Genomic DNA, 22,247 nt, shown 5'->3' with positions numbered 1-22,247 from the left:
CTTTTCTATCATAATAATCCCCCTAGAGACATAAAGCCTGAGCACCACTCATCACTCTGTTCTCACTATAAGCTGATATATACAGTGAAACGCTGCGGAGCTGAGGCAGCCGTCAGAATAAACACACGTGACACATCTGTGACTTCACGCCTGTCACAGGGAAAAGAAATATCATCATCCTTCTTTTGAGTGCATTTCTCAGATGTTTAAGAGCTCAATCACTTCAAATTGACAAGTCTCAAAATACTCCATATGCATCTGGTTCGTTAAACTCAATACAGCTCTCTCCTTTCCATATTTAGCATGAATGAATCTGTCCTCATTAAGTGGAAATGCACGTTTTGAGACGGGAGCAGGATGGCCAAGGTCACAGTTACTGTCTGCTTGCTAACGTCACTGATGAGATACAGAACAGGATGTAGGGAGTGAATGAGTGCGGACACAATTAGCCAAAAATACTGAGAAATCAGACAAGAAATACATGTTGTTATGATTAGTATTCTGAAAGAGACTCAACTGTTACTACAAGTGGTTGGTTCCGAAACCTTTTTCTAACCTTTTCTATCACTGAGTAAACTAAAAGACATTTTTTTCTTTATATTTCATATTATATTCGGTGCATAAAAATAACAGTACAGAACAACCGTAAAACTTTATAATTAACCCAAACAGCCAATGCACTAAGTGCAGGAAGTTTGTCTAAAACAATAAGGAGGAATTTAAAGCAGATTACTTCACGTGAAAATTCCTTCAGAGTTGAGTTGTCCTGATATTTTTAAAGAACTTCTTCTCGATTCTGTGTCTGTATTATGTAGAAATATTTTTATTTTTAACAATCATAAATACTTCATAGGTTTCTTTATTTACAAATGCAGTGTTTTCATCTCTCTGACCCTGTTACATTGCTCTTGTTAGCTCTTTGGTAGTTTTAACTGTGTACTTTTGATGTATGTATGATGTATGCATAATTTATAGAGCCACTGTACTGTCAACAACATAGTCGTGCAAATATGTCACAACAAAAAGCCTCGTGTAAAATGAAGGGATTCTGTTGACAGACACATGGTCAGAAGGCTTTTATTTTGAAATGGAAACAGGGAAGGTTTAGTTAAAAATGATATTTATTCATTGAAACTGTGATGAAAGGTAATATAATTTTAATATACGCATCAAAAGACCATTTTCACTGTCTAGTTTTGCTGAAACCGCACACATTTCATGGAAAAAAATAGGCAAGAATTCTATTGTCTATGATCTGCACCTGAGCAGAGCTGTTAACACAAACTGTCAACATGGACGCAGAAAAGAAAAGAGAAGAAATAGAGGAAAAGTATGGAAAAATAACCTCCAAACAAACAAATAAAAAAAAAAAAAAAAAGATTTGGTGAAGCACTTGCACTGCTCAGACAGGCAGTGTGTCTCAGGCGTAGGAAGACAGAGGCCAGTAAAGTTAAACTCACATGCTGCTGCCTGTCAGAGAGGATCTTCCAGAGGCGAGGGAAGAGCTGCACCCAGGTCTTCTCAGCCAGCGGTGTGGAGATGTGACAGAGCTGGACCAGAGCATTCAGAAGAGCACCCGTCTAAAACAGAACAGAGACAAAATAATGAGAGCTGCTGTGGTTCTGAATCCTTGTGTTCAGGATCTACTATCCTACAGGGTGGTCAACTGCATTTAACAGATGTCTCAAGTCAAAGTCAGTTTCTCATTTGATGGCTAGAATGGAAAAAAAAACAACTTGAAAATATGATAAACTTAAATATCTCTAACAGTGCATTCTCTAACATCGCCATGTGATAATTAGACTCATTTTGTTAGAAATAGAATTTCCTAACAGCTCTGTTAAAGATCAGTTCCCCCACTATGAACTGAGAGACAGAAAGATCAGCCTCACCTTGACCTCCCGCAGAGAGTCCAGGAACTTGTCATGGCGGTTTGTCAGCATGTGCAGCTGGTTTCCTGCGTCTCTCTCCGCCTGCTCCTTCGTCTTGGGGATGGCTGTCTGGTCACCTGGTGCTAACTCGATGTCTATCTCCACATCCTGCCACAAGAGAAGAAGACAATCATCAACATTCACACTATGCGTTAAATGATGCTCGGGGTAATTTTTTGGACTTTCACTCTTTCTCATGACATACTCCTAATGAGACAAATTGCTAAGAGAGCATGTCTTGTGATGCTTTGTGCTGTTTTGTGTGTCTGTGTTTCCCACCTCTTCCTTGGTCTCACTGTTCTCTCTCTCCCGTGGCTCCTGCTTGACATGCGTAGCCATGGCGAAGGCAGCACGGTCATGGCTGTCCGCCAGGTTGATGACGTTGGTGATAGATGGCAGCATGGACCCCTGGCAGCTGGTGCCGATGATGGTGTTTCGTTCACACACTGCCAGCAGCAGCTACAGATCAGTGACAGTACATGACACGGTAAGTGACGGACATATAGACAGACTTGTTTTATTTGTGATGTTGGAGAGAACGCTTGAACAGGAGGATGAGAGATGGCGCTGTGCTATTTACCTCGATGCACTGTTTGATCCAGAAGTGGCTGCCCATGGCCTCCCAGTTCTGAGAGCAGCAAATGTAAAGCAGCCTCTCGTAGACGCGCCGCTTCATGGAGGCGTCAAACACCTCAAAGAACTTGGCTCGGATCAGAGGTTGCGTGCAGCGAAGCCCCGACAGGAAGGCTGGCTCCAGCTTGGATGTGATGTCACTTCCTGAAAGGCTCTCGTCCCTAAAAAACACAATGTACAAAACACAGTGCTTATATCCCGACTCTTTGCCATTTAACGTACATGACTCATGACGGCAGAACATTTTATTGATGTTAAAACATTTACTACACCCAGAACATCAGCTGGAACTGACAAGAGTCACATGTGGATGCAAGAGCCCATACTGCAGGAAGACAGATGTGACAATATCTAACAAAGCTATAAAGTACACCATGACATAAGTCCCACTCATAAGACGTTGTGGTTTGTCGCCTTGCACAAGTCGCTTGAGAAATGTAAGTATTCATGTTGTGTAACTTTTATAAAAATGCAACTGCACTTCCAATTATCCTGTGACGCACAAAGAGAATAGCAGCAATGTACACCCATACTCACAGGCACGTCTCTGTAAAAACATTCAGATAAGCTGACGTTGCATTGTTTTTACTTTTATTCACTGCATTTAATTTATTATATCACTAAATATCAGAAAAATATAATTTTGAGTTTCTTCACCGTTACATTTTCATTAATGTCTGAAGAAATTATCACAAAAATTGTCAAAATAATCAAAAGGTTACAACAAAAGTAAGTAATATTTACAGCTATTTTTTCTGGTATTTCTGTATAACTGTAAACACAGGCCATGCCTGAAATCATTTACAACTCACTACTCACTATGTAGGAAGTTCCATGTAGAGGACTATATGGTGAGCTCATCAGCAAAATAAAAAACACTTTAAAACACTACTTGGGTCATTTTTGCACTGTTAGTTATGTCACTGCTATAACACAGTTAAAAAATGTCAGGTCACAGCAGTTGGTGGATCATCCACAATAAATACTGACATGCATTTTTGCGCTAAACATATGATAATTTATTTTTATTTTCCCCAAATTAATAAATATAAAGTGCTTTCTGGCCGATTGTGTTGTGATGCCCTGCTCAAATTAAATGTCTTATTCTTTTGTCGCATTTTACAAATTTGCATTGTGCCTGTTGTCATAATTAAAAACAAACTACACTCCCAATAAAAATACTTCTTATCAATACTTTGTTATAAAACAGCTTTTCGTGTTCTGTGTTAATAACACCCAATATCAGTCTTTATTTGCATTCTATCAATCATTGAAATATTTGTAAACACAGGTTGCAATTGTGCTGCTCTTTCTTCTCGTCCTTCTGCAATTTGACCTTCAGCGCATTCATGATAGTACATAGTGCTTGGTTAGAAACCATAAGGTTTATACTACTTTTCAAAATGCATTGCTGTGATATTTTGAGTCCACTATAACGGACTCAGAAGCTCATTTGATGAGTGACTCTGGATGCCTCAGTGTTTTTCTGAATTACTCAAAGGTCCTTTTGTTCCACAACCGTCAGATTTTTTTTAATAAACACTTTAAGATGCGGTCTCAGCTGTTGATTATGTCTCAAATGGCTTTTTATGGTGTTATTTTTGTTGCATCGTGCATTTACATTTATTGTGTACTGTGAATGTACTGTGTACACTGTGTTGTCTGTACGAGTTGTGAGTTCTCCCATTGGGGATCACTAAAGCTTTCTAATCTAATCTAAGATATCACATTTCTCACACATTCTGACTACACTACAGAAAATGCACTGTATAGTGGACTACATAATGAGTAGTCAATGATTTTGCACGGAGCCATAATCACACAGAATTAGCAGAATACAGTCTTGCTTGGGATTATTCACACAGTTGGCAGGCAGCTATGCTTGTGAACATATTACAAAAGGGGAAAATGACCTGATAGAAACATTCAAACACAGCATGGTGCCAGCATGTTCAAACTAATGGCTCTGTCATGGAACACTGAGGATCAGTGAAGTATTGAGAGATGGCACTTAACAGTGAATATCTGGTGAAATTAAGCATCTTTGATGTGGTTCCTCCACTGTTAGTGAAGCACTTAACACTTAAATACCAAATGTCATCATTTCTACATCATCCTGCTGCACTAAATGGGCCTTGTGGGTCTGATTCACATCACAGGAGGAGACGGGGAAGGTGGGATAAAAGCAACAACAGAGGAGAGGACGCTGCCACAGCTGCATATAATCACACATTGTTCTACACAGCTGCTTTATCCTTCCATTATCATTACTGGCTGTCCATCACGGCTTCACTGCTCATTTTAAATCATCTGAAATGCACAGCAGATGGGATGGAGGGATGCAGGCTACATTTGGCTGATTAAATGTGTGTGTGTGAGGCTGAGAGACAGAGAGAGCAGTGGTTTGATGAATAGCGGGCAGTAGGACAGCCTCTGCCCTCTGGTCCCCACCTGCTGAGTGTCCTGTCAGGGGTCGGCTGAGTCCTGACACCACTGCAGCCCTGTGAAACATCCTGGCACATTATCTATCTCCATCACTACCTACAGTCTCTCTGACCCTGTTTGTACAACGCCTTACTCCAGCTCTAAACCTTTATTGTATTTATAGCTAAAACTTACACCTCCAACCATCTACCATCTTCCTCTATCCTGACTGTGATCCTGCTACAAACTCCTCCTCCTTGCCTCCATTTCCTGTGCTCTTTGACCCAACCTCCTGCGTCTTTCCCCGCCTCAACCTCCTGACCTTCATCCTTCCCGTTAAGATGGATGCAAGGGCGGCGCAGCGGCATCGGCACGGCCATTTGGCCATGTGATGAATGGCGGTAATTACCTGTAGACGTAATTAACGAGGTCCAGGAACTGGGCGTTTAACTCAAGTTCATCGGGGAAACGCTTCTCTATGTAGGTCATCATCTTCACCAGCAGGATGGACTTCTCTCGGAGGTTGGGCATCTGGAGGGAGGGGGGCAGGAGGGTGAATAGAGGGCAAGGGCATTGAAAAGTGAAGCGACAGAGGACGGGGGGGGGGATGCTCTATTCTGTTTTGTGCTTGTTCTTTTAAAAGAAAATAGAGACACTTCCCATCTCTCTGGTTTTTATGCTAATGTTAACGGGATTTAGAAAAAGTGCTTTGCTTGTTGTTTGTCCGAAGGGTTTCACGCCTTTTAAAATGCACTCTGCTGATTCAGATTCACACCTGTTATTATCTAAGAAATAATGCGCTGATCTGCTGAATCATTATTTGTATTTGAAAATTATATATTGAAACAAAACCTCCTTTAGTTACCTGATTGGCAGCCATGGGAGAATTGTTTTTCACCCACTCTTCCACGATCTTGACAACGGCTCTGAGGATTTTGGGGTCAGGTGACTTCTCGATCAGCGAGGTGAGGATGACCTGGATGAAGTTCTTCCTCATTTCCATGCTCATGACAGACAGTCGTGTCTTCACCAAGTCGAGACTCAACATGACCAGCTCACTAGTCACTGTGGGAACAGAGAGGATGATGGTCAGAAGCAGCACTGAGACAAACAAGAAACAGAGGGTAATTATTTTTTAGTAATTTTACTATTAAAGCTAGAGAAGTTACCTTTTTTCAGCAAATATGACAAAAACTTTTTTCCAAAAAATTTTAATTGTATTTTGAAAGCATTACACAATCATGTTTATCTGCCTCCAAATAGCACTCATAATGGCATTCAAGAATTATGAAAACAACCAATCAGAGCTGAGGAGTCTCTAAGTCTCTAAGGGCCCACTTGCCGCATTTTTTGCACCCTAAAATCCAATGTTTAATGTTCCAAGGCGTCCTAAGATTAACATTTCAGCTTTTGGAACACAGCAGCACGCACCACACGTCATTTGATGAGAACTAACCAATCACTGCCAGCACATATGTTCTCTTCTTCATTAAATATAAGTCTGTGATAAATATGGAGAGGTTGAACATTTTAATGCAGGGATTCCCACAGCTTCATGTGTGCCAGTCTGTATTTTAGGCCCAATACACACTTAAAAACAAAGCCAGAAGATCAGCTCTGCACTCGGGATTTCTGGTTAGTAGGCTATGATACGGTATTGGTCATGGTTGCTTGGCAATCTCAGACGCAATCTGCCTTTGTGTGCTTGAAAGTCGGCACAGAGTAGATGCAAGAGTAGCACCCAGCTCATGACCTTGCATTTTCCAGGTGGTGAAAGACGTGGCATGTGTCCCAGCCTTAACGCAGCAGTCAATCATGTCAATCTGTCTTCATGGACTGCAGTTAATCAGTCAAACTAGGCAGCGCTGATCAAAAATGACTCAAGATTCTGTTACTATATTGACTATTTCTCTCCTCAAATGTTTTGTCAAACATTTTATTTTTTAGTTGTAACATAAGAAAGTTTGTGACCCTGCCAGTGGGCGGTGCTTTGTTTTGAATTGACTGTATCCCACATGGTGGCTGTGTCACAAACTTTCTCGTGGTACAACTACCATGATTCACATGATTGTCAGGAGGTGCTCTCTTTGAAAATAGCCTGCGATTGGCCAAAGTCTCTCATCAAAGGCTAAAATTTAGAAAACAAAAGTCTAGTGGTCTCTCCGACCACATGAATCACAACATACTCAAACTGCCTCCCTGTGCTTTAACATTGATGGGAAGTATTTGTTGACATTTAAGGATAAATTAAGCTTTTGCAAGAATAAGGGTTAAGGGTTAAAAGAGTTAAAAGTTAAGTCTTTTTTAATATCAGCAAACAATGACCACATAGAAAGATTTTTTTTCCTGTTATACTACACTGAAAGAGCTGTTACAGGAAGTCTGACCTTGTGTCCTTTTTTCTTAAGAGCCAAGCCGGCCTCAAGCAATTTTACGCTCACATTACCAGCTCAGCATATATACTGTGTGATAGCAACCAAAATACAACTTCAGTTTCAATAGAATCTGGGTGGAATTTAAGATGATAAGATTATTGTGGTCAGATAACCTTTGGTCTCAGTGACTCTAACTGCTTCTGGTGGAGGGTAAATGTCGTTGTTTCCAGATACAGTCATTAGGAGCACATTTAAAGCACAGATAGTATCTTACAGCCATTACCACCCAACATCAGGAACTATGTACCACCTGACTTCTATAAATCCGGTAAAGACACAGAACGGGGAGGAGCCTCGGTGAACTCTGTAACGGTCATGTGAAACAGGTAAACTGCTCTCTTTAACCTCGCTGTCTGATGTACAGGGCAAGCTGTCAGACAGTGTCTACTCTTTAAACCTACAGCAGAACAGCACAAGGTGACCATCTGTTTGCTTTGTCCGCAGAGAGACAATACAGGGTGGAACCAGAGCTGAGGAACATTCCCTGTGAAAGCAGACTATCTGCACAGAGGATCTCCCCCAAACACAACACAGCTACTCAAAACACAGCTGGGGTCGGTGATGGAGAACTTTTGATATACCGATCTTTGTGTGGAACAAGGCTCTGCTCAGATACCTGAGATCTTTGAGGAAGGTCACCACACCAATATGCAGGTGTGTTCAGCTGACCTCACACAAAGACAGCTCCTTGTTGAATCAGGGTTGGATAAAGTGCACACACTAGCCCTCTTGATAATGTCAGCAGGCTGTAACCGCAGCCTGCACAACAAGTTCAGCTGATGTCTGAGGAGGATCTTACGGTGACTCAGGTGCTGTGAACTCAACAACTGGGTTGAAAAACTGAGCCACAGAGAAAGAGATACTTTGCCTGGTTCCTGACCTTTGATTCCGCCCACCTCACGGATTTCGACTGATTCTGGTCTGGCATCATGACGTGAAACAGCAGTATCTTGGTTAAAATAAAAAACAACAAAGAAACAAAAAACCAAAACACAAAAAAAAAAACAAAAAAAAAAAAAAAAAAAAAGGAAAAAACAAAAAAAAACAAGCAGCCATAATTGTAATTTCAGCTTGCTGGGATACATGGTGGGAGGAGCTAAATGGTGTATAATCACTGTTACACATCAGCGCATAGTAGAGCTGCGTTACGTCGACAGCTTCAGAAAATTAATTTATGTTGAAGGTTATCCGCAGAAGATTACAGTCCATTATTGGCCACAATAAACACAATTCCACAATTGTTCCAAAACATTCAATGATTTTTACTATTTCCATGACTTTTCCAGGCCTGGAAAATGTGATAGTAAAATTCCATAACATTTTAAGGATTTTATGACAGTGGGAACCCTGAATTTCAGGTATACTTTAAGTGTGTGTGTGTGTGTGTGTGTGTGTGTGTGTGTGTGTGTGTGTATCTGTTATGGCTGCACCTGGCATTAATTCATGTGCGTGTACCTGTGCTGGTTTCGGTGACCCCGGGGTTGGCCTGCTGGGGGCTCAGGTGTTCCCGCACCATCTTCTGCAGCGAGCGCATGAACACGGAGATGAGGCGGTCGATGTAGCTGGCGTTGTAACTGCAGGCTGACTTCAGGATCATCAGTGTTCCTGGATGCAAATGAAGGAGGGGATCAGAGATAAAGGGAAAAATAAATGCAAAACCTTAGCTTGACCTCTAACAGACACACACATGCACTCAGCATTCAGTTTTCTCACACAAGGACTGTTTTTACTTTTTCTGAGGGAATCTAACCAAAGTTTGTCACAGTGGCAGGGATATAGTAGGTTTGAGTGATGTCCCTGTGTTGCTGCTCCCCTGAGGGGAGACAAATGCTAAAATGTCACCCCCCATCACATCAGCGCTGCCTCCCCGTGACAGCAGGATACCAAATGCTTTTTATTGACCACTACTGCCATTTTGGGACAGCGTATAAAATAGCATTACCTTTAGAGCGCTCTCCAGCAGCCATTTGTCACCTTGAGGGCCCTTTATTTTGGAAAGCTGCTGCATATTTCAAATCAAAGAAAAAAATCGAATAACTGTCTGTGACATCTGGGAGGGTAACAGTAACGTTTGAACAGGGAGGGTGGCCAAAAGCAGCAATCTTTCCCGAGACAACCTTTCCTAAACCTCTGGACTGTGGCCTCCGTTTAAACAGACCAGATGTTAGCCCGAGCGGCAGGGCTTATCAGCTTGCATTTTAACGACCCACTCATCGGCTTAATGGCTAAAAGTGACTGAGGTGGTTTTGTCAGTACAGAGTGTGAAAAATATTAAAAACACAACAACAAGGTGAGAGCAAGAGAGGGCACGGAGAGGGACACATGAGGAGAAGAGCTGAAGGTCTTACCAAATAGCTGAGTGGGGTTGGTGTTGCTTGTAGCCTTTTCATAGTTGGTGAGTCCCTCGTAAATGACCTTGCCCACAGCAGCATACAGACACTCCAGTTCCTCATACTTAGATGCCACCGTTGATGTGCCTGCAGGGAGAGATCAGTGTTTGTTTCAGACAAAGAAAAGCTGACAATCTGAATTAATGTCCTGCTTTTAGCACATGGCAGGACAAAAGCAAATGTAAAGACTGAAGCATCAATCAACAAAGCAATGGTCCAAATGTTTTGGCACATCTTCAATAAGCACAGAAGGGACAGAGCCATTTCTCACACAACTCAGACACGCAGTGATCATCTTCATGTTTTTATGAGTGTAGCTGGCCTGTTCCAGTGAGAATTTAGGCATTCAAGGGAAACGTCAGATCTTCTAAAGTGACGTCGTATGAGGTTCTTATCCATAGTCAGCGTATTATCTACAGTAGATTTCAGTATTTAGGGGCAGGCTGCAGTACACATTCGCAAGCTAAACAAGGCACTGCTGTAGACAGGGGTCAACAATAAGGGTGGTTTTTCTTTTTCTTTTCTTTGATGATATAACATAATTATTGTCAAGAAATTGATTAAATTAAATTAATTTATATGTATCTAGTATCTATTGTAATTCGGAAACTATTGTAATTGAAAACCCTGATAAAAGTATTCTTAAGAAAAAACGAGCAAACAAAAGAAAAAAACCCACAGAAACTAACTAGCTGATCAAAGTGCAGGAGCTTAACAGCTCCTGCATTCAGCGAGCTAAAATTACTGTTTTTCTTCATGAAGTCTGGTGGCTTTTGACAAAAGCATAGATGGGAAACTGTAACCATTAATGGCTTCAATTCCCCATCAGAAGGGCTGTCTGCGTTAAGTTAAAGCAGTCAAAAAATATTCTATGTTTAGCATACACTTGAGCTTTTACAGATATTTGCTATGATACATTTTGTTGCTTCCCAAATTCACAGCAGTACATAGCTTTGCTTTTGTGTCATTAATCCACCCCGCTTCTCCAAAGTGGGGGCATGCCGACTGACATCTACTGTAGGTAATACAATGACTGTGGATAAGTACTTCAAAAGATCTGAACAATTCATGTAATCAGTGGAGACTTACTGGGCTCAGTGGGGAAGATGCTCATCAGACGAGAGAGCAGAGAGTGGACAGCCCGCAGAACTTTAGTGTTGCCGCAGGTCATGCATGCAGCGATGCCCCGCTGGAGGGGTTTAAAATGAGCCAGGATGGCTGGAGACTGAAGCACCGTCAGCAGGAAGCAGAGAATCTCCAGACCAGTGCAGATGTTGGAGATGTTTGCCTGAGCTGGCTGCTCCTGAGGGACAGGGAGGAGAACAGTGAAATCAGGTCAGTGGAGGAAAACAAGTGTGTGCATCAACCAAGTAGTCATGCAGAAGTCTCATCCTTTTATATACAGAAATATTAAGCACCTATTGTGTTTCTTAATAAACGTGACTTCCATATCAAGGAAAAATGTCTTTTTCAAAGTCAGTATTTGGCCCTAAACATAAGCAAGAAAAACTGCAAATTCAGTCGCTTGATTGTTTTTTGCTCCATACAAATTCCAGAAAACTGCAGAATCAATAATCTACACACAGAGGTATTTCTCACACAAAAGAGCTGAGGATATGTGATGGCTGCTAAACTGAAGATCAATGGGCAACATCGGCTCCTAATTTTGTCTAAATTGCAATCAAGGTTTACACCGATGGCAGGGCCAAGAGGATAATCTGGGACAGATCCATAGCACTAATCTGGCCTAATGAACAAGGTGACTCCTGTGATAAGGCCTCTGGTAGATATTAGGCTGGTATTGATTTGGCACTGTATTAACAGGATGGGACCTGGTCTCTAGAGCCATGCAGATAGAAAGCATGTGCATAGATGTTTGCCCCTCCTCATCTGCCCTCTCGCGCCACTCCTTCTGACTCTTAATCACTGCCATGGCAGTACAATGAGATGATAAAAGGTAATCCGATTTGGAGCATTGTTCATTAGTCTGAGTAAGACGGCTCTGCAGGTAGAGCATGCTCCCTAGGGGGAAAGGGCCGTGTATGTGCATCTGCATAAGACCTACAGAAAGCCTTGTTTGTCAGACTGTCCCCACGGGATCTGCAGGGGTTGATTATGTGTGTGTGTGTGTGTGTGTGTGTGTGTGTGTGTGAGTGTGTGTGTGTGTGTGAGTGTGTGCAGAGAGAAAGGCCAATGCAGTGATCCCCAAAAGGGAACAAAGGAAGTACGTGACAATCGCCGGCGCATGGCGATAACCTTGTCTGAATGGTGGCACTGAATCAGACCAGAAAGATGAGTAGAGGAGAGGAGAAAGAAGAGAAGCTGTGATAAGAGGCTGAAGAGAAAAGACGAGATGAGAGGAGGAAGACTCAGAGGAGAAGGCGAGGAGAGATGCAGAGAAGCAAGTATGGAGAGGGGTGGCACAGGCCGACCCGGATAGACTCCCGTTATCTCTCCACTGTCATTATTTTGTCATTATGGCAGCTGGTGCCTCACTTCATGTCTTACTGATAACAGACAAAGGACTGAGGCGTTAGAGCAAACACTAAGACAGAGCTTAAGCAGAAACTTCTGCAGTCTCTGGAAAACAGTTATCCTTTACTGTTTGATGACTAAATATTTTACATTTTGCCTAAAACACTGTTGATGATGTGCACGTGCACGAGCAACTTCAAATAATCCGTGACACGCTCACATAAACAAATACTGTTAGTGGGGATTAATGCAAAGAGCAAAAAGTAGTCCCCTTGCAACATAGGAAAGGCTAGACACTTTGAGAAAGGAAATATCCAAGAAAAAGCCATTGCAGGTCTTAATACAGTGATTGACAATTGATCCATGGGAAATGCAGCACAGAAAGTAAGCAGTAACGACAGTTTAAGAGGGGTGTAACAATCCATCATTCTGGATCGATGTTTCGAAACAATGATCAACAATCAAATGCCAATGATGCAAACTGAAAACAGTGATCTTTTGATCGATCCATCATCTTGAGGATACACCTTTGTTTTGAAATTTTGTGTTACCATCAACAAGCAACAGGCAGATAATGCCAAGCAGCCAAGAGAAAGACAATGCAGAGAATGTTATTTACTTGACATAAATCAGCAGAGTGTATTTTCTGAAGAAATATGGATCAATAGATGTAAGCAATGTTGTTAGGAGATAAACTACAATGTACCTGCCTGGACAAGCATCTCACTCAATTAATTTTTCGCTATAGCAACATTAGCTGCTGTTTTCAACAATATTTGCTGAAAAAACATGCATGCAGGCTGAAATTCAACTGTGTTGTTCTGTCAGGAGATACAGTGACTTTAACCAACAGTGAGTAAAAAAAAAAGAAGAATAAAACATGTTTATTAAATAAGGTATGAAAGAAAATAATCACTAGCCCACACAGCTTAGCACCAAAACTGTCACCAACACAAGCATGAATGCAGCTTTACAAAACAGATGATGCATGTACAGTACAGTGACCGAGGCGTCCTGACACCCATCTTACCACAGTCATGAGCAGCTTGTCAAACCACTGCAGCTTGAGCTCGGCACGAGGCCACATATCCGGTCTGAGGGCCGACTTCATGAGGCTCACACAGCGACGGGACAACAGCTCCCCTGGAGACCCTGCCACATTGGTGCTGTCATTCACCTACACAGGAGAGGAGTCTTAGTATCATCATCATCATCATCATCATCATCATCATCATCATCATCATCAATGACAACAAGTCTTCATCTTCATAATAACAATGATGTACTGACAAGGTGAGAAATCACACAGGGCAAAAAGAGACAAGGACTGTCAGCATATATTAGCCCTTTTACACTGCCTGTTCAGTATTGCACCATTATTCCACCTTGCAGTTCTTTACAAAAGGTATAATCACGGAATGGGGGGACAAACTTAGCTTGCCTTTGACTGGGTTTCCTCACATTTTCATAGACACAAACTTTTCCATGCCTTCTCAAGGACCCCAAACATTTTTTCTTCTTGCCAAAGTTGGCTAGCATTTTTAAACCATATCAGATTCAAAGTTTAATTAAAACATAATTTCAGCTAGCTGACATACATGAAGGGAGAGATGGAATTCAGGGAGACTGAAGAAACGTATGTGATGTCAAACAAAACTTGACACAGATCAATGCATATTAGGGCTACGATAAGTCGACAGCTATTGGAAATTAAGTTACCATTACCTTAAGGTTAGTTATGTTTATGTGACCCACCGCAGGAGATTTAAAGAGAAGCTAGCAGCTATTAGCAGCTGACTCAAAGAAGAAGAGCAGCGGCCCTAAAAGTTCACAAATGGTAAAAACAATTAGGTCCAGGGGCTTTTTACCCTCTGATCAGAGGACGAGATCAGCTGCCGTATAACATGGACGCTACATGATTTTTACTGATATGTTAAGTCATTGTTATTGTTTAATAAAAAGCTGCTGAAAGCATGTTATATGTCACAATAGAGGTGGATGCTATTTTATTAAATGTCACACCTCGTTTTGCCCTCGACAATGCTAGCAAGCTGTCTAAAATCACACTCTGGAGCGACATGAAGCTGCCGTTCTTTGGCTCTGTGTGAAAATGCAAAGGAGGCGTATAGAGGAACCTTCATAGCAGCTCTATAGTGCCATCTCTGTGGAAGAAGGCCTAATGCAATATCATTCATGCAGCTAGAGTTCAACAGTGGCACAGCCAGGAAAGAAAGTGTCCTGCAGGAGCATCTTTAAGCAGAACAATCATCTGTAGGTGTAGTGTTCTGAGGTTGATGCTAATCCTCAGGGGGGCAGTAAAATGATACATTTTTTTCTGTAGGGATCAATTTACTGATATCATGTGGAATACAAAGAGAAGATTATGCTTCTTATGAGTGCTCAGTGAACAGTGAGCGGTCATATTCAGCAGAGATGGTTGGATGAACAGTGAGAATGGAGCCTGGCCCAAAAAAGAAAGTAGGAAAAGTCAAGGTGAGTGAAATCTCTACAGCCTATTTCAAGCTGCTAACCAAGGTCATTAGTGCCTCTAGACCAGGGGACAGCTGTGTGTACGTGTATATGTGTGTGTATGTGTGTATGTGTGTGTGCGTGTGTGTGTGTGTGTGTGTGTGTGCGTGTGTGTGTGTGTGTGTGTGTGTGTGAAAGAAGGACAGCCACCAGGTGTGTCCTACCTTCACCACAGAGGGTTGAGGACAGTTGTGTCCTACCTGGCAGGCACTATGAAGAGCAGAACTGAACCTGGTGTGTGTGTGACAAAACAAGAGATGGAGTACGGTGTGTGTGCGTGTGTGTGTTACCTGGCATGCAATCCTGATGAGGAAGTTGACCACAGTGTCTGTATGTTGTTTCTCGACAGGTTTTGTGAGCATGGTCTCTGTTCCCGGCATGGACTGGCTGCGACCAAACACCTAAAAACACACACAAACACATTTAATATTCCAGGTCATTTTGTTTGAATGCAGGGAAATGTCAGATTTTATAACCAAAGAAACTAAACAGACTTCACAATCCAACTGTGTGACAGCAGTGTAAAGCTGTGCAAAGTCCCAGTTAGTGAGAAGGGAATATAAAAGAACCTGCATAGTGTCATGGTTTTTGTCTGCAGTGCTTACAGTGAAGAGAACTATTATGGTCTGAAAATGATCCTGACAGCTGTCTGAGCAATTAACATTTCATCATTTCAAGCAGCAACAAATGCTTCTGTTTCTTCTCCTGACATCAAGTAAAAGAAGCTGGAGATGACACACTGTCATTAAGTCTGGAACTAAGACTTGTGCTTACAAAAAGAACAGCATAAAAAAGTATTTAAGAGATTTTTGCAGAGGCAGTCAAAATTTTGATACTTTTGTTATGTTGCTTTCAAAAAAAATAAATGTGGGGGGCTATGTTTTTACAGAATTTTATAATAAAAATTGAATGAGCTGTATAATGTGGAATATTGTGGAATTTGCTAAAATGCAAATGACTTTTCCCTTTAATTATATGTGTTTCTTCACAGCCTTTAAAAGTTAAAAATCTTCTTCACAGACACCACCCGTTTCCTGTATGTAGGATACAAACTTCTTCCATCAGGTAGACACTACAGGGTCCCAATTAAATACAGGAAGGGAAACTGGAACAGGTAAAAGAAACTCTTTCAACCCTCTGCACGTGAATCTCCTAAACTCAGGACACAAGGAGGGTGTAAAAACCAAAGCTGATCGCCAACCCCCCAGTCAGTCATTTTCTGTAACCGCTTGTCCTCGTAAGGGTCGCGGGGGGGGGGGCTGGAGCCAATCCCAGATGTCATCGGGCAGAAGGCGGGGTACACCCTGGACAGGTTGCCAGACTATCGCAGGGCCGCCAACCCACCATCCCTCCCAAAAAACAAAAAACAGCAACATGCAAATAAACACCATAACTCACCTCAGTTTTTTTAAACAATGCTGTGAAATCAGACATTTTGGGCAGCATTGGGCTGCAACAACCCCCCCCTTACTGAACTGAATTAATGTTTTATTCATCCACTACATGATGAGAGACACTTTGTGATGACACAATGCTTCAATTGTAAAACACAGAATACAGATAAATTTGAAAAACAGAAAACAACATTTTATTTGTGAATAAATAAAGAACCTTTCATTGGGCTCGGGAGGATTAATTTGATCTCTTTGAGATCATGTGTGGTTCTAATTTATTTAACAGATGGGGACAAGAGAAATGTCACTGTACAGCAGGCGAGGCGAATAAATAAACCCTAAATGTATTATAGATCGACCACAGTTTAATTCAACAACTTAGATTTTGAACCGCCACTTCTTCTCAGAGTGTGAAGACAACAGATCACAGACAACATGAAACAGACGTTGGGAAAAATGGATTAAGGCAACAACTACAACAGGCGTGCTGTCACCTCCTGTTGGCAGTTTTAGTCTCAGACAGATGTAAAAATGGCTGTTTGATCAAAGTGTCTTCCCCAGCGTTCTCCTATCACTAAGAGAAGTGAGGAACGCAGAGACACAAAGCCACAATTGTGAAGTGAAGACTATGCAGTTGCTCGTTTTGGAGCAGAGATTTGATTCGACTTGCTTGGTTTGGCCAGTGCCAAACATTATTTCATAAATCAAGTTGGGTTCGTTTTTTTTCTCAAATGCAGGCCTTATAGTCTGTGTAACATCATGAATAATGTATTGGCCCATCCCGACTCCCACCTTTCATTAATGAGAAGAAATGTTAAAAAATATTTTTAATATATATTTATAGAGCATATGACAGTTTTTTTTTGGCTGAGACGAACATTCAGGAGGAGAGGGTGCATGTAAAGGGATTGTGTCATAAACATCTATTATGGCATTGAAAAGACTTTAACTGACTTAAGCCTGTACTACACGTTTTAATAATGAAAGTTTTAAATTTATTTTTTGCAGAGGAAATTCTGTTTTTTAATTGGGCTCTGGCTCAAATCTGCTTCCATGGTTAGACAGAAACTGTGAAGGTTCATGTGAGGTTGGGCCTCATTTTTTGAGTCTGCTCTATTTTGGAGGGAGAAAGAGATAACACAGATAATTAAGTGATAGAATGTATGACTGGGGACCCATCACTGTTTGATGGTGGAGTGATCTTACTGTGGAGGCAGCTCCGGTTGCTGTGCGGAACCTCTTGACGTCCTGTCCGGCAGCAGCAGCGGCTGCAGCAGCCTCCAGAGACAGTCCTCGCTTCACGGCGCCAACACTGGTCCCTTCACCACCGGCCCCAACTTCAGCCTCAGACTCCGGCTGCCACACCATAGAGAGGAGGAGAGAGGGGACAGCAGTGAACATCACTACAGTTTACAAAATAAAACGCGTGTGTGTTATCAAGATTTATGAGTCATGAGTGTTTATAGAATATGCCTCAGGAAATGTTTTAATCTCTGCGATTTACGGCCTTTTCTTGTAAAATAATAAGCATCTCTGCTGTGCAGTGATGCTTTAGCAAGCGTTAAAAAAAACATTATGCAAAGTGAAGGACATTTTCTGGCGCGGTATTGTCAACAAGGCACCTTGCATGGGCACTACATGGGCTGCAGTTAGTCACAAACTAGTAAGTAAATAAAAACTGTGACGTTCAGACAGATTTTGTGGCCAGATTTTTCCATGAACTCACCTGTTGGTCTTTAATCCTCTGTAGCTCCCATTTGATGACCACCTCAGCCAGGTCCACAGCCAGTTTCCTCTGCTCTATGGTCACACTGGGGGTGAAGCCCAGACGCTGCATGGCGCTGATCATGTGCTGCACCAGGTGGTGGCGCACCGGGTAGTAAACCTGGAAACAGACCACAAGTTAAAATTTAAAAAGAAATGACTCAACATGTTAGATATCAGGTTCGTATTTGGTATTCTTGACACAAAGTGCCAAAAGGCCTTTTTTTTGCACTCTTTACTTTACAAACAGGGACAACTTGAGCTGCATGCTGCAGAATCCAGATGTAGAATTCAGGTATGGAAGAGGAGAGAAAGAGCGATATATATAGTATTTTGCAAGATTATTATCTTACAAACAATCCAGTTTTGAGTACATGAGAGGAAAACACTCCTCCTTCCTTCCTTTTAATCCAAAAACAAGCATGAATCAACTATTGATGAGACCACTGCATGCTCCTTTTTTCCAAGTTTGATATGTAAGTTTTGCATATTATTTTACATTGGTTTGGACATTTCAGTCTATAACTGGTTGAGCAAACTTGCATGCAGATGAAAAGATCTGCCTCTCTTCAGTTACAGGTTAAATTGACTGTCATACTGATATCATCACATATAAATGAGGCCAGCTCTCATCACCTTAGCAACCATCCAAAAGCAATTATGAGAGTGAGTTATTGTGCTATTCTTTCCTAAGAACTAAAGGTTTCCCAAGAAGATCGTTTGTCTAAATGCCTAAAAATCAGACATTTCCAGGTAACCGACATCAATCCTGCCAGACATCAGCTCCAACTGACTAAGAGAGACCTGGTCAGTTGGCATACAGAGTCACATGACAAACACTCTTAAAAAAAGTTAATCATATTTAGTAACAGGAAAAGTGTTGTGTGGTTTTTTTGGCTTCAGATTTTGGCGTGATAAGACAACATGCAAAGTTTAACGGGGTGTTCAATCACTTTGAGACAGTTACTGAAGTTGTCGTATTCCCATTTAGTCTGAAGGACATGATGACACACACTTAGCCCCGAGGATTCACACTCTCAAGCGTCACACTCAAGAGTCACTTAGCTCCATGGCAAACTGAACTGGGACTCTCAGAGACTCAGACAAAAGACCAAGAGATGAGATGTCTATCTGAGGGCTGCTGCCTGTGTCAAAGAATATTAAAGCTTCTCACTCGGAGGGTAATTATAGTCGATAGAGCGGGCCATCAGAGTGGCTAAGCCCTGTCCATCACGTGTGCGCGCTGACAAACACGTCCTCCATTTCTTTATCAAACTCTCTCTCTCTCTCACACACACACACACACACACACACACACACACACACACACACACACACACACACACACACACACACACACACACACACACACACAAACACAGAGAGCCTCTCATCTGTCTGTCATTATCTTCTCCCCAGCGTAATTATGCTGATGTGATTACATTAGATTAGTCATCTGGCCCAGTGAGAGCAGCCTGTCACTGAGACAGAGAGCCGAGCTGAGCTAAATGTCAGTCTTCTGCTAAGAGACTGTCACTCTCTGACTGGCGAGGTGGCAAAGAGACTTGTGCTCTCTGACCGACGAAGTAGCGAAGAAACTGTGGCTCTCTGACCACTGAGCTACGAAGAGACTGTTGATCTCTGACCACTGAGGCCACAAAGAGACTGAGGCTCTCTGAACGCCGAAGAGAGTGTTGCTCTCTGACCTGCAAGGTGGCAAAGAGACTGTTGCTCTCTGATCGCCAAGGCAGCGAAGATCAGAGAGCAACAGCTGAAACATCAACTGAAGTAGAGAGAGGGGACAAAGTGACAACTAAGTTTGAAGATGGAGGCAAACATAAAGGCCAATGATCCTCAGCTGGTATTGACTTGTGAGCAGACTCACTTCTCTCTGACAGAGAAATGAGGGTGTGCCTGAACGGTATCTGCATCAAGGCCATTAAAAGGCAGCAGGCAGTTAGCACTAGATCCACTGCTCAGTGATGAATGATACCGCTTTAGACTGGACAGTGACAACACCACTGTTGTGTCTACTGTCCATATCAAACTCTAGTTTAGTGAAGCAACTAATCGGCTCGGGTGGTATAAAGGTTTACTGGATACCAGGGATTTTAAAGATCAGTCAAAAATACACACTCTCCTCTTTCTGTTAAACTGATACAAAGATGCTGTACTGAGGTGATGTGTTGTCTGTAGGGCACATCACACACCACCAGAGGTCAGTTTCTACTGGTGAAACAGGCAGCTGAGCAGCGGCAACTGCAGGAATAATATCACAGGGCAGGTAAAAAGCTGGCAAGCAACAGCAGAGAGAGACAGTAGGGCTGCACTTTTATGGTCAAAATGATCATGATTATTTTGATCAATATTGAGATAAAAATGATATATATTGATTATTCAGTGTAAAAATATTTTCACCTTAAAATAAACAGAACCCTGTCTTGTCTTCCATGTTGTGTTACATTCCTAATAATGTACAAATACTTGCATCAAGTATTTGTACTCATTTGTAAAATGAGTGTTTTTTTTGTGGTGATGTTGGCAATTCCCCTTGACCTTCCTGCATCCATCATTCTGCAGGCTGTGGTGTTTTTTCAGGTGGTTTAACAGGTTAGTTCTGCTGCTTTGTGGCCTCTCAAACTTGCCTCCCTGCAGAAACTACCACCAGTGACTAAAGGTGGCCAGTTGGAAAATTATATCTCACCCCGCCATTTTTTTTACATGGTATATTTTGATACAAAGAAGCAAAATGGCAAGCAGCTCTACTCACCTTCACGTTTCCATATTTTGTTGCTATAAAGGATATGTTGGACACATCCATTGGAGTATGCTTAGCTGCATGTAAACAGGAATATTAGTGGAATATTCTTTTTCATTAGACTTGTAAACAGCTAAGTAATAAATATTGCCTTTTTTGGAAAAAGAGTAGAAATATTACTAAATATTTTGTGCAAGTAAACATAGCCAGTGACTTCTATCACTAGCAGCTCAGTTTTTTTCAGATGTTTTGTTGTTTATTTACTGTAAACCATGATGAAATGTCAGGAAGGTTTAAATGTGTGAAGACATTCTGCCTCAGTCTCCCAACTAGTATTCTAAAAACTGTTAACTGGGTCATGCAAGATAATCCAACTTTTAATGATGATGCTCAACTCCCATCAGGACTGGTTAAGAGGCATCATTTAATTCAGGGCACTCAGATAATCAGTAAAAATAGCTTCTCAACTGTTTCCCCCCTGTGTGCTTCACTGCAGACGCTGAAGACACACTGAGCAGGGAGCTGACAGCAGTAACGCACAGACGTGGATCTGCAGCGAGAGTTGCAACTCACCACAGTATAAAATGTAGAGTATAGGATAGCAACATGGGTTGTAATACATGGTTCTATATGTGTGTGTTCCTGTGTATGTACTCACCCTGAAATGCTGCACGATGAGATGCAGAATGTGCACTAGCTGCGGTACAGTGTGTCCCTCCTCTACAATGATTTTGCGAGTCCAGTGGGTCAACATCTGATGGCCGTCCTCCATGCGGGCCGGCACAGCTGGGGTCAAGATGGCCATGGCCTGCCGCACGATGGCCCGGGCCTCCATAGTGTGGGCCTTCAGCAGGCTGTGGAACACCTGCACACCAAAGGAAAGGTTATTCTGTGTTTTTATATCTGCTGTCTTTAACTTTATTGAGTGTCTCTTCTGTTCTCACCTGCAACACAATCTTCTTGTGGATGGCGAACTTTGCAATGATGTGGGCCAGCAGTAAGTGGCCGCTATATTTACAGGCGGGGTCCACACAGGCTTTGGGCAGCAGGCACGGCCAGGCGAAGGTCATGAGACGCCGCAGCTTACTGTTGCGTGACTTGTTGTTGTCGTGAATGTGGTGGGGTGCGTGCTCCACCAGCAGGGTGGAGAACTGCAGCAGGCAGATCCGCAACGAGTCCAGCAGGTCGGCCTGCTTCTCTGGGTCCAGGACCTGGAGAGGGTTGGCAGACAGGTGGGGTTATACAATGTTGAGTTCAGGGGAAATGGGTACATTTTAAAGCAAAGTGCAGAGTAGATGACAATAAACTCAACTGTTATCAGGGTTCCCACATATTCCCACAGGGACAAAATCTCAAAACTTTTCCATGACTTCTTGAGGACCCATGATAGAAAAAAAAACATGCTTGCCCTACCTGCGTGGCATTTCTCTACCATTTCAGATTTAAACTTTAACTCTTAATTCTAAATGTACATGATGGTGAACAAAACACATCAACACATTTCCACACATCAA

At 42.1% G+C, this 22,247-nt stretch overlaps 1 protein-coding gene across 2 annotated transcripts in view; it reads right to left on the bottom strand.

Annotated features, from left to right (window-relative positions):
- The window catches only part of trrap (transformation/transcription domain-associated protein), a 103,772-nt gene that overhangs the window by 41,927 nt on the left and 39,598 nt on the right, over positions 1–22,247 (bottom strand). For both annotated transcript variants that reach the window (XM_088069803.1, XM_088069804.1), the window contains exons 38-52: positions 21,678–21,944; positions 21,392–21,598; positions 17,938–18,096; positions 17,418–17,567; positions 15,108–15,218; positions 13,319–13,465; positions 10,903–11,116; positions 9,772–9,900; positions 8,879–9,028; positions 5,854–6,053; positions 5,398–5,519; positions 2,512–2,725; positions 2,211–2,390; positions 1,893–2,039; positions 1,461–1,580 (exon numbers count right to left, since the gene is read on the bottom strand). In XM_088069803.1, coding sequence (XP_087925929.1) covers positions 1,461–1,580; positions 1,893–2,039; positions 2,211–2,390; positions 2,512–2,725; positions 5,398–5,519; positions 5,854–6,053; positions 8,879–9,028; positions 9,772–9,900; positions 10,903–11,116; positions 13,319–13,465; positions 15,108–15,218; positions 17,418–17,567; positions 17,938–18,096; positions 21,392–21,598; positions 21,678–21,944 — 2,517 coding nt within the window. The remainder of the gene's footprint in view (positions 1–1,460; positions 1,581–1,892; positions 2,040–2,210; positions 2,391–2,511; positions 2,726–5,397; positions 5,520–5,853; positions 6,054–8,878; positions 9,029–9,771; positions 9,901–10,902; positions 11,117–13,318; positions 13,466–15,107; positions 15,219–17,417; positions 17,568–17,937; positions 18,097–21,391; positions 21,599–21,677; positions 21,945–22,247) is intronic.

This window comes from Plectropomus leopardus, chromosome 19, assembly GCF_026936395.1.
Source record: "Plectropomus leopardus strain MGB_pleo_1.0 chromosome 19, ASM2693639v1, whole genome shotgun sequence".
Classification (NCBI taxonomy): domain Eukaryota; kingdom Metazoa; phylum Chordata; class Actinopteri; order Perciformes; family Serranidae; genus Plectropomus; species Plectropomus leopardus.
The sequence above is the reverse complement of the archived record's forward strand: the minus strand, read 5'-3'. Positions and strand labels throughout refer to the sequence as shown.